Source organism: Platalea leucorodia (assembly GCF_965183815.1).
Source record: "Platalea leucorodia genome assembly, chromosome: 2".
Classification (NCBI taxonomy): Eukaryota; Metazoa; Chordata; class Aves; order Pelecaniformes; family Threskiornithidae; genus Platalea; species Platalea leucorodia.
In genome coordinates, this window is record NC_138824.1 from 97,290,497 (window position 1) to 97,307,493 (window position 16,997).

At 45.8% G+C, this 16,997-nt stretch overlaps 2 protein-coding genes across 10 annotated transcripts in view; both read left to right on the top strand.

Moving 5' to 3' along the window:
* The window catches only part of C2CD2 (C2 calcium dependent domain containing 2), a 42,417-nt gene extending 32,368 nt beyond the window's left edge, over positions 1-10,049 (top strand). Inside the window, 1 exon segment of the mRNA XM_082304812.1 lies at positions 4,981-10,049. Coding sequence (XP_082160938.1) covers positions 4,981-5,207 — 227 coding nt within the window. The 3' untranslated portion in view covers positions 5,208-10,049.
* Positions 10,050-12,413: 2,364 nt separating this feature from the next.
* The window catches only part of PRDM15 (PR/SET domain 15), a 42,153-nt gene continuing 37,569 nt past the window's right edge, over positions 12,414-16,997 (top strand). For 8 of the 9 annotated variants that reach the window (XM_082303774.1, XM_082303776.1, XM_082303775.1 and 5 more), the window contains exon 1: positions 12,414-12,490. The gene's annotated coding sequence lies outside the window, so the exon portion shown is untranslated. Of the gene's footprint in view, positions 12,491-14,099; positions 14,673-16,997 lie in introns of those variants that run through there. The other variant, XM_082303772.1, reaches the window with a different exon arrangement.

A 16,997-nucleotide genomic window follows, 5' to 3' on the forward strand; every position in this document is an offset into this window, starting at 1 on the left:
AGGGTTCGATGGTTGCTTTCTGGTACGTTTCTTCTTCTTCACATCTCTGAGCACAGGACTCCCCTGCCCTCACTAAGGCATGTGTTCAGGAAGGACCACGGCTAAACCAGAAGTACACTCACTCTTAACTGCCTTGTGAACAGTTTCTCCCTTTTCACTGATTTCATTAACACGTAGTTTGCTAAAGAAAATGGAATAAAGGGTAATTTAATAAGTGAATAAAGGGTCAGATCATTTTGCTTATGTAGTTACACCCCTGGATAGCTGCAGAAAATGTCTTAGGATTCTTTGTGTTTCCCTTATAAATCCATTAACCTCTGAGGCTGTAGTACTGGTTTGTGGCTAAGTGGTAAAGACAGGGGCTGTTAGGAAGTCTTGACACAAGAGCCAGTGCAGTGGATTGTGTCCTGAACAGGCAGCACACCAGTCTCATGGGCTGCACGTTGAAGTTGCAAAAATTGTTGTGTTTCTCACCCATATCCATCCCTCTGTCGCGTTATTATTTTCTATTCTTTCCTTACCCAGAGATACTGTAAAATGGCTTACTACAAAACCTCAGTATATTACTAGATTTTTGTAATCCCTGCACCATAAGGCATACACTGGACCTCTTCGCCAAAGCTTTTCCTTAGAGCATCGAGGTTTTCTGGCCCTTTCGCAGCTGTATTGCTCCACCTGATAGATCAGGATGGTACAGCAACAGTCAGTTTGACATAGATGGTTGGGCACTGGAAAGTTTTGAGTGTGTTTGGGGTGGGGGTAGAGGGTTAGTTGTGAAGGGATGTCTCATTTGGAGCCTGGAAAAGTTTAGGAAGCTGTATGAGATTTTGCAAAACCTCTGGACTCTTCTTTGACATGTTATTCTAAAACAAGCAGGTGGAAGTTTGTATGTGAACTGTTGTCTAGTTTTGTTTTTCCCTGTGCAGTATGTTGCAAAGAGATCAGGCTTCTAAAGATCCTGTTTACATGGTGTAGTACAGAGCTGCTAAAAAGTGCAAAGTATGCCTTATATTTGAGAGTTGTCTCATCTTGAAAAAAATATTTTAAAAACCACTCTCAAATCCCTTTCTTCATACATGGATCTCTTCATGGAAGTCTTGTATCTCTGCTTTGTCATAGCTGAGGAGCATTTTATGGAGTGAGGTAGGAAAACATTTCCACCCCCCTGCCCTCAGTCATCTTTCAATAGTTCAAGGTTTCTGTTTTGTCAAACACTTTCCCTTAAAAAAAAAGCACACAAAACCAAATACAACAAAAAAACTCCAAAAACCCCAAACAAAACAAAACGCCTTCTGCTTTAAAAAGCCTCGTGTATGGTATTAATGTCTTAAAGTTAGCACTGTGTCTTTTTTTTTCTACTCTTACATATTTTTGTTTTTTACCTTTCTGATTTCCTCTTTCTTACCCATTCCCTTTTATAAACTTAAGAGGACTACTATGCCAACCAGAATTAATTACCTACACAGTAAGTTATTTTTGTCTTATTTTTTTAAGAAAATGTAGCTTTACAATGGTACACTCATTGTAAAAACTGAAGCAAAACATAGTTTGGCACCCGTTTTCTTCTTCCCCCATCCATTTCTTTCCTCCATCCAAGATTACCTTCCCGTGCTCAAGTGTCTTAGCAGACAAGTCTGCTGTAACAGATAATTCTTCTGGTGGTGGTGCTGTCCAGGTGGGTCATGCAGAATGGACAGTAAGGAGGGCTTGGAGGGGTGCTCCACACTCCTGATCTCTCTCCGTCATGCCATTCCTGTAGTATCTGGTTATCAATCCAACATCTGCTCGTGCAAACCATGTGTGACCCCATAACTGTATATGCATATGCAGAATGCTTATTTTAAAACCTGCTGCTTACAGTTTTCTAGATCTCTTTTCTAGCCTAACTCGTAGAGCTACGAGGACATTAGCAGGTATTTACAAAACCACCTGGATAAAAACTGTTTTGGAAGTTGGGAAGGAATGGAAAAAGTGCTCTCTATTCGTATCCCTGTAGATGTGGAAGGAAATCTTCCTTCATTAACAAAAATGAGATTCAGAAGTGATCCTAGCCCCACAAGCATTTTCAGGACACCCTAAACTAGTGCACGGGAGACTAGTCAGTCTGTACAGCACTCTTGACATGCTCTCTGCTTATCTCCTGGTGTTAGGGGCAGAGTTGGCATATGGATCCTGTTGCACTCCAGAAGTAAGCATGCAAATAGCACGAGCATCGCCAAGCTTGTGATTTGACCTACCCTGCCTTCTTAGCAGGGGTGCATGCCTCCACAACAGCTGGAGCCACTGTCAGGCAGCACGTACCAAACTGCCTGGAGACTGATGGGTGGCAGCAGGGATGTGGCAAGCTTCCAGGTAGCAATGACCTCAGTACCTCTGAAAACACAGAGAGCTGTCATGTTGGGGGGCTGCTGCTTGTGCCGAGTCTGTGCTGCTCTCAGGAAGCGCTGCCTGCAGTTTTGCAGCTGCAGGGAGTTGTGTCAGGCCACTGGCACAATTTCTGCAGCATTCCTAGTTCGGTTCGATTTCCTAGTATGGGAAATCAGTCTGAATGGATAGGACTAAATAGCTGCTTACGGATAAACCCCTCTGTCCTACTCCTTCTGTTGGCACAGCTTCAGCTGCAGCTGCCAAGACTGCTGGGCAGAACAGCTGACTGCTAAAACAAAAGCCGCACAGCAGCAAGGCCTCATCAATCCCCCCCAGCCTTTGCATATTAACGACTGTCAGCATCGTGGGGTTGAACACTGTTTCTTTTATGCTGTTGACAACAGCTTGAAGTGGTACTGCCTTGCCAAAAAGATCAATCAGAGGGTGATGGGAGGGCAGTCAAGATTCAAATCCATGAGTTCCAGTCGCTTTCAGCTGACTTCTGCTTCCATCCCATCGTGCCCTGTGAGAAAAATCTCAGCAGCAGCACGACAAAACATGCTAGAATATCCTCCCAGGTCCTGAGTGCTTAGTCCTAAAGTACAAAGTAATAACCTCAAGCACATGTTTGTAACTGCTCTGGTCTGACCAGAGAAGCATCTGGCTGCGTGCAACAGAGCTGCCATGAAATACCTATTCTGCAGCTGTCGCTGTGCAAAATGAGACACAGCCTGCGTCGAGTCCTTGGGGGACATATATGTAATTCTAGCTATTGCACAGCATCGCATGAAAGAATTGGTCTGTGTGTTGCTTTTTGTATCCATTTGCAATGGGAGGAAAAGCAGAATCAAGACCGTGCGGTGACAGGAATTACTAGCTGAACTGAGAAAGAATCGGGAAACCTGATAGCGGTGCGGGAACGAGGTGTGGAAGCTCTGCCAGGGAGATGACTGTCCTCGCGTACTAGTCTGACTGCCAGAAGGCTCCTGTGTTGGCTTGCTACCTGGGTCCTCCTTCGCTCAAATTGGCTCCTGCCACTTGGACAACACCACCACCCAATTCTGCACAAAACTGTTGCTATTTTAACATTAGGCTGATGTACTGACACCAGGCTGAGGGTTGCTGGTAGCTCAGAGCAGTGTCCCTGCCAGCTGCCACCGAGCTGCCTTACACATCAGGCACATGTGTCCATGTGGAAAGGGAAGGTGGAATTTGGCAGAATGGTGGCTGCAAAAACAACCCGAGCTTCCAAAGAGAAGAGTACTGGTGGCTGGTGTTGGCAACGTGAGTCTTGAGGCTCTCATGAGATGACAGCTGCAATTGCCTTGGCTGCATAACAGGTTTTACATGGGATCAAGGGAAGGAATACAACAAAATAAAGCAACCTAATTTACCGCAGAAGGGATTTGAGCAAATTTCTGAACCTATTGGAAGCAGATGTAATATTATTTTCAATCTGCTTGAAGTCAATTGCTATTTCTAACAGGATTTTAAAATAGCAAATGCTTCGTGATTGTTATTCTAGGTGGTGCTACTGGCTTCATATAGAATACATGCTGTCTGGCTTGTATGGGCCTACTGCATGCAGGTTGACTGCCAGGTACTTGTTCTCTGGCACCAACAGTGTCCTTCACCTTAAATTAAAGTGCCACCTTCCTGTTGTGCATCACAGGCTAATCTTATCTTTTCAGCTCCTTTGATCTCTGAAACAACAAACAGTAACGTTACTTCCTCTATTTCATTCTTTTTATAAAATACTCTGTACTTCTATTGTATTGGAAAGATTGGATATGCCTGTTTGACGTGTGAGAACCCAGTGTACAACCCACACCAAACGCTGTGCATGTCTGTTTGAACACTACCCTAGCTTTCAGAAGAGCATTTGAAACTAATAAAGTGTGAGGAAGGAGACTTCCACAAGATCTGTGGATTGACTTTAGAAGCTGAAATCAGAGGAGTAACATTTGATTGCTCATAGGCATGTTTCACAGTAGCTTTCTTTTCTTTTCAACAGCATCATTTCTGAAGAAAAGGAAAATTGCTTTTTTCTTTAGTGCTCCTCTAGCAGTGTATGTGAGCTCTTCTCTCCTGAACGTTTCTGCTAACTGTACAAGTGTGTGTGTATATGCATAGATCTAGAACTAGCACAGTCTGTCATGATTTGGTTTGCATGATACTTGCATGGAATCAGGAGAAGCGGAGAAATACACACTTCCATGGAGTCTGAATTTCTCAGTGGTGTTCAGTTGGGAGAGAGCTGGATCAACAGTGGGGCAAGGAGGACTCGGTAGCATGTAGTGTATGTATGTCTGCCTCTGGCTGAAAGCACGACGATTTCTCGCATTTGCCAGTATCTGAAATCACTTGTTCCAAGGTGGAACTCCTACTCCTGTGGCCTCTAGGTTACAAACCATCAATATTCTTGCTTTAGATTCACCACGCTCTTAGCTTTCTAATATTGTTTGCATAGTTACCAGGGTGATGCTTAAACTGGAAATGTTAAGACCAAGGCTTTTTTCAGTCGTGCTGCAGTTGCAGTTAAACCTGAGCTCCAAGAGGAAAGCAACCTGTTCTGTCTAAAGTGTCCTGCACCTCTGCTGTTTGCTTCCGCAGGTGGGATTTTGAAAAAAAGTGCGAAGCTCTTTTTCCGCCGGCGGCATCATCAGAAGGATCCGGGAATGAGTCAGTCACACAACGATCTTGTCTACCTGCAGCAGCCACTGACAGAGGAAACGCGCAAGAAGGGAGGCACGCTTTCACGTATTCTGAACAGAAAGCTCCTTTCCAAAAACAAAAGCAAGAACAAACTGAATGGTGCTTCGGCAGAACCATACGTATAAGACTGAACACTCTCTGATGGGATACTTGCACATCAGTTGACCATTTGTTTACAGAGCAGTACTACAGAACACAAATACAGCTGATGACTTGCGTAAAATGATGTTCGCTAATACAGTGGTCCAGGAATAAACAGAAAGCTTGTCTTTTTTGTTTATTTTTCCAGAACGCTTTTTCTCTCTGGTTATAAAGTTGCTCCTCCAAATACAAGCAGCGCTAATTGTATCATGACAGCTTTTGGAGGACCATGTGGTTTATTGTAGAAGACGAGGGAGGATGGGGAATGGTGCAGGTGGGGAGGACCCGTGTGTAAGCACCTGGTTTACATTAACGGGGAGCTAAGAACTGAAACATCATACCTGCTATATGGCTGAACCACTATAAAGAGAGAAGATACCACTGTGCTTCTTTACTGCAGCCTGGAATAGTAGCAACACAAGTCTCGGCTTGTTTTTCTAGTCAGGCTGAAAGGGAAAAGAGAGACCCAGATCCAGTTTGTATTGTAATTTGGAAACGGGTAAGTTTTCAGAAGCAGATTTCAGAAGTGCTGATTAAGATAGCCTACTGTAATAACTGTAGCCTGCTGTAATAACTGCTCAGTCCATGTAGGTGGAGAGATGCCTTCAATATTAGCCATAAATCAATAAATTATGCAAATACTTATACTAGCATATTGTTCAATGTTCTGTGCATAAGTTATGCTTAAAAAAACAGAACTTTTTTTAAAGTCTACTTGAGTCTACTTGCAAACAAAACATTTACAAATTCTTATATGTAGCTTTTCTTCCCTGTGTGAGAAGCTGCATTGCTAATGCAAAAACCTATCTTAGGGGCTCTAATTCCTCCTCTGAAGTACTTGTTAGACAAGTATATTAACCATCATATCAAATGCAAAGCTAGGAGCAATAAGTGATGAATAGAGCATATTTAACCCTATAATGCTTTTCATTAGACAGCTTATTTTACTTGCCACTTACTGAGATCTTAGAAAACACAGTTGTGAAGAGAGCTTTTAAAAAAATAATAACAACAATTCCCTTAGTCATCTTTCAGTTTTTACATCTACCAGTGTTGTCGTGTGGTGAGTGGCTGGTTGGGTGAGTTTTTTTACTTTTTTTCCTCACTAAATATTGCAGTTGGCTCCTTTAAATTAAAAGGAAAAACCAATGAAAGTAAAGGCATAGTTCTTGTTTTGGCTATTAAGAGGAGTATAATGTCAGTATTTCACAGGTACCATCTTTCCTGCATAGCTGTACTTTTCCATCATCTACATTCCTGCTGAGGACAAAGGAGCAATCTTGTTTTCTTTAGCCAGGAAAAACATCCATTCCATTTAAATTACTGACATGAATGGATGATAGATTTGCGCCTGCTTTGCCAACAGTGATTTCCCCCTCCCCACTTTCCTCCCCTTAAGACATCCAACACTTTGGCAGATACTCAGGCTTTCAACTTAAAGCATTCTTCAAAAATAGAAAGTCACTGAAGAAGAGAAATACAGTTCCAAACTTCCAATGGAGTCTAGATTCCTTCGTAAATACTTTTACAAAGAATATAAAAGTAGAGGGGTTTTGGTTTCTTTTTACCAAGAAAATATTAGAAGAAATGAACTGTCAAAATCTTTTAACTGAGCCTACTGTTTAAAAATACTGTTTATGTGTAACCTCCTAAAATCACTGTGGTAGTACAGCAGTCCAGACTATCAAATAGTTGTGCGTTTAAGCATGCTGCTTGTTATGAAAACACTTGAAGGCATTTTAATATTCTGTATTTTGAAAATTGGTTACAGATGAGTCTTCTAGAGCTGTAACGTGCTTAGAAATCCCAGTTCAGTAATACAGGTTTGTCCAGCTTGAATGTACTTGAACACTTTTGTTTATTGTTACTTCAATACAAAGTAGAAGTTAGGTTTCTTCATTTGTTCTACAGTGGTTCATGACATCAGCATTAAAAAACCTGATGTTATATTCTCTCAACATACACTTTTTCCCTTGAGTTTACTAGGAGCTCTTTGCCTGACGCGGCAGGGTGGGGGCTCAAGTCCCTGCCATGTTTTAAATGCTCGGTCTCATTTGCTGAAGGAGAAAATCACAACTGGTCACTGAGTTCAAGAAATCAAAGTGAGACTGAGCTCCATGGGTAGCACTCCCTTACACTAAAAGCGAAGAGCTGTGAAATTGGGAATGTAAAGGGAGCACGTAACACTACTTGAAGTCTTCTTAAATTACGGAACTGGGATTTTAATTTACAGAAGCTTTATCGTGTACTGTAGAATGGGGTGAAAATAGCCCTGAGTAACTTGCAGAACAAGGAGTAGGGTTTGCTTGTAGCTTACCACAAAGAACAGATACGCACTGAAGTGGTTTCTTGGTTCCTCTTTCTTAGGGTCTTGGTGATTGCCTAAACGTGTGTCTTGATGGTGAGAACGAGAACATTCTATACTGCAAACGGTGTGAAGGTTTGGGCTCGCATATACTGAGGGAGAATGAACTCTTAAGATGAGGAAAGCAAGGCATTTGGGGCAAAAAAGGAATCTTGTTTTTTTAATTGCCTTCACTCCTCAGGAAAATAAACATCGTTTGGTTTGATGTTTGACCTCCATATCTGGCTGGTGTGATCCTCACCTCTTCCTACTCCTCTACAAATAATTTATGTCCTGTTGTAAAAACAAGCTAAAGTACTAAACACAAAGGGAGAACTGAGTTGCTCAGTCGTGACAACCCCAAAGGCCCGTAATACTGAATCCCATTCCCACCTTCTGAGACGATTAGGTTGTCATTTGAGATCAGGAGATCTGAGTATGTACGTTTTTTGTGTCCTAGTGTTTAGGTGTGAGTTGGGTCCTGACAACCAGCGGGAGCTATGCTGCAGGTTTGGGTTGGGAAGACTGAATTCGTAAACTGGCATAACCAACACTGCGACGTATCCTGTCAGGTGCTGCATATTGCCTGTGCCATTGTGTGAAGGATGCTGGAGGGAATCATTTTGCTCTTTTATGTTTTGCAATCTTCATAATTTTAATAACTACACATTTGAACAGTAGAACAAATCTCTGCATGATATTACACTGAAAACTTCTTGTTTTCTGTCTTCCAGTTTAATTACTTCAGAACAATAGCTTGGAAACAACATGTGAAATCTTTCTTCCTTTTTGCCCCTTTTCTTACACTTTTATGTTTCTGGATGTTCTGTACAGCAAAAAAGGCATGGTATTTATTTTATGAAAACTAAGAGATGAAGCGTTGCTTTTGCTTTTTAAAGAATTTTTCTGCCCGTAATTGAACCTTCTTGATCTGTGTTTGTGGTTTGTTTTGCTTTATCGCATTTTAGCTTTTCATTTGCCTTGATGGAGACAACCTGCATCCTTACCTAACCAAGATTTGCCTTGGCTTTAGTATGAATTTTGACTAAGTAGTACAAGAGTTAAATTTCTCTTTGTAGATTAAAGTGATAAAACTACCTAGTATCTCAAGTGTGAATACAAGCTAGGTAACTTTCTTAAAGTGACTGAGATCACTTTAAAAGTCACTTTAAAGAGGAGGGGAGCCTTTATCCCTGGGTCACCAGTATTTCATATCCAGTCCACCCCAGGAAGAAACGACAGTCATTTCACTCCTAACTATATATGAAACTTGTGAATCTTAGGCGGCAGGAAGGAGAAGGAATGCCATAGTGGAAAAAAGTTCATATTCATTTAAAAAGCAAAATACCTTTGGCAAACTTCTTTGACTTAACGGACAGGTCATAAGCTGTGCAGGCATAAATACTGGGCTTTATTCTTACACTTTCTGTTAGATTTTCTTTTTCCCCTGCTCTTTCTTTGCAAGAGAGGTTGGGGCTCCAGGTCCCACAGACCTGTAGTTACTGTCTGGCTCTTGAGAGGACTTGGCTTCCAGCGCTGCTTTTTTCGAGGTGTTGTACGGCCTGGCAATGACACCAGTTTTGAGGATCAGTGAAGTTTTACAGCGTTTCCTGGTACTGCATCTCCTCGCTGGTTGTACGTGGTTTTCAAGTGAAAGCTTTCTGCTGTGTATTTCGTGTAAAGTTCTGGTGTTCTTGATATGCAAAGTATCATAGGAAAAAGCAAACTCAACTACATAAAATGCTACCAAATGTGTATGGGGAAGCAAAATAAGAATCTTGCTCTTGTTTTAACATCTTTTTCAGCTCTGGTAGCTCTAGGTGTTACAAGGAGCAAGAGCTCTACACAAGGTGGGAGCCGCATGGCTTTTTCATTTTAGTTTATTGCAGTTTTTGAATTGTAGAGCTGAAGTTTGCGATAAGTGCTTATCCTGGCACAGAATTAAGTGTACCGTAGCTCCGGGCTAAGACATTCCCAGTGTGAGTGGGAACAGCTGACCTCATGCTTTGACTGCCACAGGACCTAAGTGGATTCATTCATGTGTTTAAAGTCAGCATATGCTTCTGTACATTGCTAAGCCACAGCCTTGGTGACAAACAACTCAATATTAACTATGTAACAAGGGTGATTAAATTAAGGGTGGATATAATTTCAAACTGCTACTAAGCAAGGTGCTGGCATGGTGTGAAAATAGCCGGGAAGGATGGGTCTGAGGTCTTTCCAATACTTTAACTCTGTATTTCCCAATAATGTATTATGCTCTGATATTCCAGGTGGGGTAAAACATTTTTTTCTAGCATTCAACTGTGATAGTCACTTCTTCTGTGGTGGATTTTTTTTTTCTTTTTTCTGTGTGTACACAAAATTAAGTTGGTGCAATTAAGAAGTCTATGATGTACAGATTTATTATATCACTAAAAAGCCTGAGAAGAGGATTTTTTAAAGAAATAACTACTGCTGTACATACAATAAAAGCCAATTGTCTCTGTGTAGTGTGCTGTCCTACATACCTAGTCAGCCAAGCATAACTGATGGTTTTCTACTCTCCTTCACTAATTTGACCTGTTGCTTAACACAGTCGATTTACCGGTTTATTCCAGAGCAGAGCTCTCCACCTGCGCTTTGCTGACACCATGGGTTGTTTCCAATAACCCCAGCCATGATGGTAGCCCCTTCTTGTGCCTTGAGAGATCACCTGAAACATGGACTCAGTGGGAGTCTAATGGACAAAGGAATTGTGGAACTCATTGTAGTTACTTGTTATTTTTTCTCTCAGTTATGTTGTATTATCCTGAAACCATTTGTAATTTTGGGAGCAAAGGGGGAGGAGTGCTAGGGCCTAGATCCTATATAGAAGACACCAGTACTAAAATGAGCACAGCCTGGGAATAAAGTTCTCTTGCGATCATTTCGCTGAAAAAGCTGTGTTCTACATTAATGCTGCCACAAAGCCCTACCAGACTGAGGAAGGAAAAACCAAAACAAACACACGCCAAAAATAGGCATTCAAATGAAAACAGCCACGATAGTGTTTTTATTTCCTTTCCCAAAGTGAGCACTGAACCTTCTTTTGCAAGGAAATTGTATGTTACCTTACTGCCCGCGTTTCTATGCCTGTTTATTTCATATCCTTGAAGCACTTAGCTGAAATTTCATAACAGTCTCCCCAACAAAACCTTTTTACATTTCCTTCCTGCTCTAAACTTGGGTGAGGTTTTTTAACTTGTGTGATGCCATTCGTGTATGCTAGCAAAAGTGACAAGAGCTATGAGAGCGAGAGCAGGAGTGGATGTAGCAGTAAGTCTGGCACCATACTCTTTCCTCCAGTTCATCGTTCTTAAACAATGAATGGAAGGGATCTTCATGTTTCTTCATCTCTCTACCCCAGCAAGGCTGGTGTAAGATGAAAGTTCACAGTGTGATGTTAACTCTGCAGAAAGGTGGGAGTACTGACAAAAAAAACCTCAAAAAACAGAAATTATTTTGGAGCTGCAGGATCCAGACTCGCATGAATTGTAAATCCAGATTGCTTCAGCTAGGAAACATACGGATAACTATTCTGAATTAGTTAATACTTACTCTGACAAAGTGAATGCACTGCAAGTAGGATAACCACCCTTGTGCACTGGGTGCTGGAGAAACCTAGACAGAGGCCCAAAGACAGCATTGTGAATGTGAATATGCACCGAGATGTACAGGGAAAATAAGTAAAAGCAGACTATACAAAACAAAAAGCCAGTCGGCTTTGGTCTTTGAAAAAGTAAATGACCTGTACATGCGCTTAGATCCTTGAAAAATTCCCCTTGCTACTCCTGTGCTCATTGAAAACTTCTGATGAGTCATTTTTAAAGAATGAACAGTTCCCCCTCCTCAAATTAACACTGTTTTGCCAAGAAGCAACATTTTCAAAATTCAAATGCTGCACTGTTTCAGTTTACCCAAGCACTTAACAAGAAGAGAGTCACAGTACTGTCTACATATCCGCCTTGAAACGGGGTACTTGGGCAGAAGGGGGTGTGGGACGGGTAAGGTGAGAAGCGAGAAAGGGCCTGGCCTTAGCCAACTATTAAGAGCTGTAGCTGTGAGAAGAGCACGTCCCCTGGAGAGGACAGAGCTGGCGCCTGCTTTCCATCATCTTTGAGTCTTCAGGGGTGCTCCTTCTGCGAAGACCGGCCAGTCACACCACAGTGTGGTGTGAACAACCATTGCTGGTTGTTCCTGAACGGTACGTGTGGCTGGGCTCTTTGCTATGGAGCACAGCAGGGCTGGGCCCTGCTAACATCCTGGTAACGCCGGGCTGACGAGGCTTCGGAGCACCGAACTCGCTAGCCCCACGAGGTTTAGGTACGGCGGAGACGGGCCCTCGGGCACTTGCTCAGGGCTTAGCTGAGGAAAACGCATAGGGCCTGCAGGCTGCTGCGTGCCTGACCTGCCGCTTCCCTCAGCCCTTCAGGCCTTTTGACAGACTGCTCGCGGGACAGACTCCTGCCGCGCGGCTGACACTGCCCAGGAAGAGAAGGGAAAACCCAGGTTGGGGAACCTGGGTGCTAAGCCAAGTTCAATGGCGGCCACCCTCCTCCTCCGGCCCAGCCCAGGCCCGAAGCGCCGCGGGAGCTGCCGCCCTTCCCACAGGTGTCGTACCCGCCCGGCAACGGGCCCGCCTGGGGAGGGGGGAGAGCCCCAGCGACGCGGAGCAGAAGCTCCGGCCGCCGCCGGGCAGAACCAGGGCGATGAGGGCGCGGGGCGAGCCGCCGCCGCCGCCCCCCGCCCCTTCCCCGGCCTCTCCCCGCCCGCCGCCGGCGGACTACGCTTCCCGCCGTGCTCTGCGGCACGGCCGCGCGGGCTTCCGGTGGCGCGTGGTTTCCGGAGCGGATCGGAACCCGGAGTCCGGATTCGATCCGGGTCTGGCCATTCCCCGGGCAGGTAACGCCGGTTCCCCGCGCTCCCGCCCGCCGCTCGCCCCCCACACCCCGGCCCACGCGCGGCACCCTCCGCGCCGGACCCCCGCCCCGCCGCCCCGCGCCCGGCCCGCGCGGCCCGGCCAACCGCGCCTCCTCTCGCCGCCCCGCCGCTCCCCAGGGCGCGCAGGGCCGAGGCGGGGGCGGCGGCGAGGTGCTCCCGGGGCGGCGGCGGCGGCTGCGGCCCCGCCGCCGCCTCCTCCTCCTCCGCCGCCTCCTCCATGCCGCCTGTTCTTTGTTACAGCGGCCGCGCCGCGGCGCGCGGAGGGAGGGCAGTAGGGAGGGGGGCGAGGCGGGTCCGAGGCAAAACCCGGCGGAGCCGCTCCCGGATCCCGGGCCGGGCCCCGCCGGCCGCCGGCCTCCTTGGCGGCTGCGGCGCGGTCCCGCCGTTCAGCGCCGGCCGTGCCCGCGGCGAGGCCTCACACCTGCCCCCCCCCCCCGCCCCCGCACACACTCACGCACACACGCCCCGCGGGGCCGGGAGGCTCCGGCCCCGCCGCCGGGCTGCGTCTCGCCGGTGTCGGGCGGGCTGGGGCAGCCGCGGCGGCGGTGGCGGCGGGTCGGGGGCGATGCGCTGGGGCTGTGTTGCGGCGGGGCGGGGGGGGCCGGCCGGCCCCACGGGCGGGGCTCGGCCGGTAACGCCGTTGGTCCGGGGAGCGCGCGGGCCCTGTGAGGGAAAGGGCGCCGCTGGGGCTGGTGCCGGCGGCAGCGGCGTCTCCCCGCCGGCAGCCGGGGCCGGGGCTGCTTGCAGGTGCCCTCGAGGGCGCGATCCAGCCGGGAGAGGGTGGGAGCGGGAGGCAGCTGTGGTTACCCAGTGTGGGAACCGGCCCGTGGCGGCGGCGGGGCCGGGGGCTGGCCCGCCGGCTGGCGGCTCTGCCCTCCCCCTGCCCCGGCCGGCCCGGTGCCTGCCTTCTGGAAGAAGGTGGAGTGTGTTGACTGCAAGGCGAAAGGGTGAAAGCCCCAGTCTGCAGTGCTTCATACACACTTTTTTTTCTGCAATACGCTCGTTTTCTGCTCACGTTCATTAAACTGCGCATATGCTTCATTCACCCTAGGTAAATAGACATCATTCAGCCTAGGCAGGGTGAGCATGGTTGCAGGAAATGTTGGAAAGGGCAGGTGGCATCAAGTCAGCTCCATTACTCTGTGTTCCCCCTGTCTGGTACTGAAATGGTTCCCCTTCTCAACAGTAACTGATAGAATGGTCGTAATTTCTTAGAAATACAATGCCTCACTGTCGTTTTACCAGATATTCTGCCAGATAGTTTCCGATTACTTTGAGCATGAACAAATTAGACTTGCATCATGAAGAAAATAAAGGGTATTTTTAAGTGCATTCTGCTTGTGCACATGTATTTCCAGTACCCATCCGCTTGTGTTTGCAAGTTATTTATTCACACTAGTAGAAGCCCATTGTAGAACTTCAATGGAAAACTGAAGAAAGAAGAAAACGAAGCTTTAGTGTTGCTTTGCTGGTCACTAAATTCAAATACAGATTTTTAGGGATTGGGTATATTTTTAAATTCTTCTTACCTATTTTTTTAAATCCATTTGCAAGATCAGAATTACTCAACTTACTACCGGAGCCTGATTTCTTTCTTCAGCAGTTTATGAGGGGAAAGTATGCTTTTACACCAGGTCTTACATGTTTTGATAGCCTGTGGCTGGAGCGGTTCCCTGACACTAACGCTGCATGACATGCTCTGCAAGCAGGCACCTGTGATGCTGCAGCCCCTCAGTGTCTTCATTTGGGTTCCCTCGAGTTTCAAAAGTGTTTGGAGGCCCATGATGCAGCTGGAGTTTGTGTGCTTAGCTGTGTGCCCTACTCTTCGGGCACAAAGTCGCTCAGTTAATTATACAAGCAGAAAATTCTGGTTTCCTGCTCTTTTTCTGAAGTCAGAATTAGGCCTTGTACCTGCGGTCTAATTTCTTCTGTGTAGCTTTTCACCTGATTATTCACTGCTTAATGATTGCTCTCTGTTTTATATAAAAATATCTGGAATTCCCAGAAGCTTTGATTATCTCTGCAAGAGAAGAACATAATTACGTGCAGTAGGATGAGTGACTTAATGGAATATTTGTCTGATACAAATGCTTGAAAAGAAAAAAAAAGAAAAAAAATCAGACATGGCCCAGAACAACAGCAGGTGAGGGTAAAAAGCTCTGAAGTCTGTCTTCAATGCCATCAATTGAGCTAGCATGGCTTTTTGTGACTCCGTTTACCAGCTGGAGCAGGTGGCATAATGTCATTTATTTCAAAAACTCTTGGGGAAATACAGTTGAGATTTGTGAGGAGTTTTGAAGTCTATGGGTGAGAAGTAGTATGTGTTTGCAAAACAGAATTGTTAAATGCACTTCTGCAGTTCTTCCTTTCCTATGCTTTCTGTAAAGTAGGGGGGGGGAAGACCACGCAGGATTTGTAACAAGGTGCAAATACTAATGCAAGGTAGTCCTCTTTTTGCACCTGCGTGTTGAGGTGTGAGTTTATTTGGTACATAATATGTCACCCGTTCCTGTTTATTTCAGAGCATAGCAGGGCATTGTGCTGAGCGTAGGAAAGATGGATGACAAATCAGAAATTTTGCAATGTGGAAAATGAAAGTACATGCTACAAAAATGAAAATTACTCTAATGCAGATAATGACTGAGTCATAGTGTCCTTATCAACTACGTGAGGTACATTTGAGGGACCTTTCCAGTTTCTCCCCATCACCTTGAACAACATTTATGCTGCTACGATTTCTCCGCCCCTTTGTTGCTATTCTCATCTGACGGCCCCTAGAACAAGACTGACATTGCTGCTTCTGTAATGCCGCATGTCATCAATCTGCTGTTTGTGAAGAATGCGACACAGCAAAGTCCTAGAAGGTGAATGCCTTTGACGAGCAGGTCACACAGCAGCATTGCTGGTCTTGCTGCGCTGTGTCCCCTGGTTTATCTGAACCATTGACCAAGAAGAGTATTTGTTAATTCAGCCATATTTAGGATTAAAGTCTTGTCAGGACACAAACTATCTAAAAATAACTGGATATACACCTCTTGAAATAGTGCAGAGCATCCCCAAAATATCTTGGTTAAAAAGCAGAATAAACCATTTTTGACATCAACCTACAATGCACTTTCTGTGGCTTGTTTTGCACCATTATACTCCGGGTTTCCCTAAATACCTGCTGCATTGTTTACAGTGCTTTCCGGAAAAGAGCTTTTGGGAAATTCCCTGAATTGCTGCTCCTGCTCAGTATTGGGCTTTTGTATACGTGTTTGTTTTTATTATATGAGTTTAGTCCCCAAAAGCCATAGCCAAGGGAGGCCTAGCTTGTGCCGCAGATGGGCAGTGCTGGCCCCTTACTGGGGAAGCAGGTGTTAGGAGGGATCGTGCTGTTGACGTTTGGTGGAGTTGGGGAGGGCAGTGCTTGGGGTGGGCTGCGGAGGAATGCCAGGGTGCCCAGACTTGGTGACCAGAATCCTCCTTAGGCTGTTGCCCAGATAACTGAGCAGCAGGATCCCTCCTGCTGTGCCCAAGAGCCCCAGTGACCAGGTGTCCCTTTGGATTCGCATCAGTTGACATGCTGGCTTTCCACCTAGCGCATCTCTGTGTGGTGACGGACTGTCCTTTGCTAATTGGGAGTAGCCTACGGGTTGGTGAAGGAACCCGTTTGCTGCTGCTGGTGGAGGCTGTGGATCAGACGTTGCTCCCTGGGACGCGCAGGCACCGTCGTGTTGTTAGCAGCAGACTGGGCGCAAGTATGGAGTCCGTCCTGAAACAGGGAAGGGGGTTGTTTGGGACAGGGACTTCACTTGTGCTGAGAAGTCAGTAGAGCCAGTACCTGCGCTGAAGTAGCTGCTGCTCCGGGCTCCAGCCTGAGGCGTATTTCCAGGGCTCAGCCAGGCAGAGCATATGAAGCATCAGTGTTGAAAAGTAAACTCCTAACAGTGACTCCTGCTCCTACGCTGACCCTGGGTAACAGCTGTGCTTGTGCGTATCTTTGGCTTGGCTTTTGTTGTTGTAGTAGCAAATGCTTTATCTTTTTTTGAACAGGGCTCTGCTAGCTTGGTGTGTCTTTGGTCATGTTTCCTCTCCTGTCCTCCTCCCTCTCACCGGTTCAGTCTCTTACTCCTTCCTGTTCTCTTCTTGACCGATGTGCTTGTTGTTTCTGCAGCCTCGTTCTCTTTTAAACTTGGGTCACGATCTACATGTTGCTTTGCGTCGCGCTGGGGCATTGGGAAAATTGCTTATTTGAAGAGGAGAGCCTTTTCATGGTTAGAAAAGGGAAAACTATCTTCTAGATCCTGCTTGTCTCATGATCTTAGCCATACATAATCAGACTACTTGCCAACCATAAGTTGGATTGTCTAGATGTCATTGAGGAGTAATAGATAGTATTTCTGCAAGTTTTTAATACATACTGCCAAAACTGATTTGTAAAAGTGAATATAGATTATCCTTATTTTACAGGTGAAAGCAAATCAGT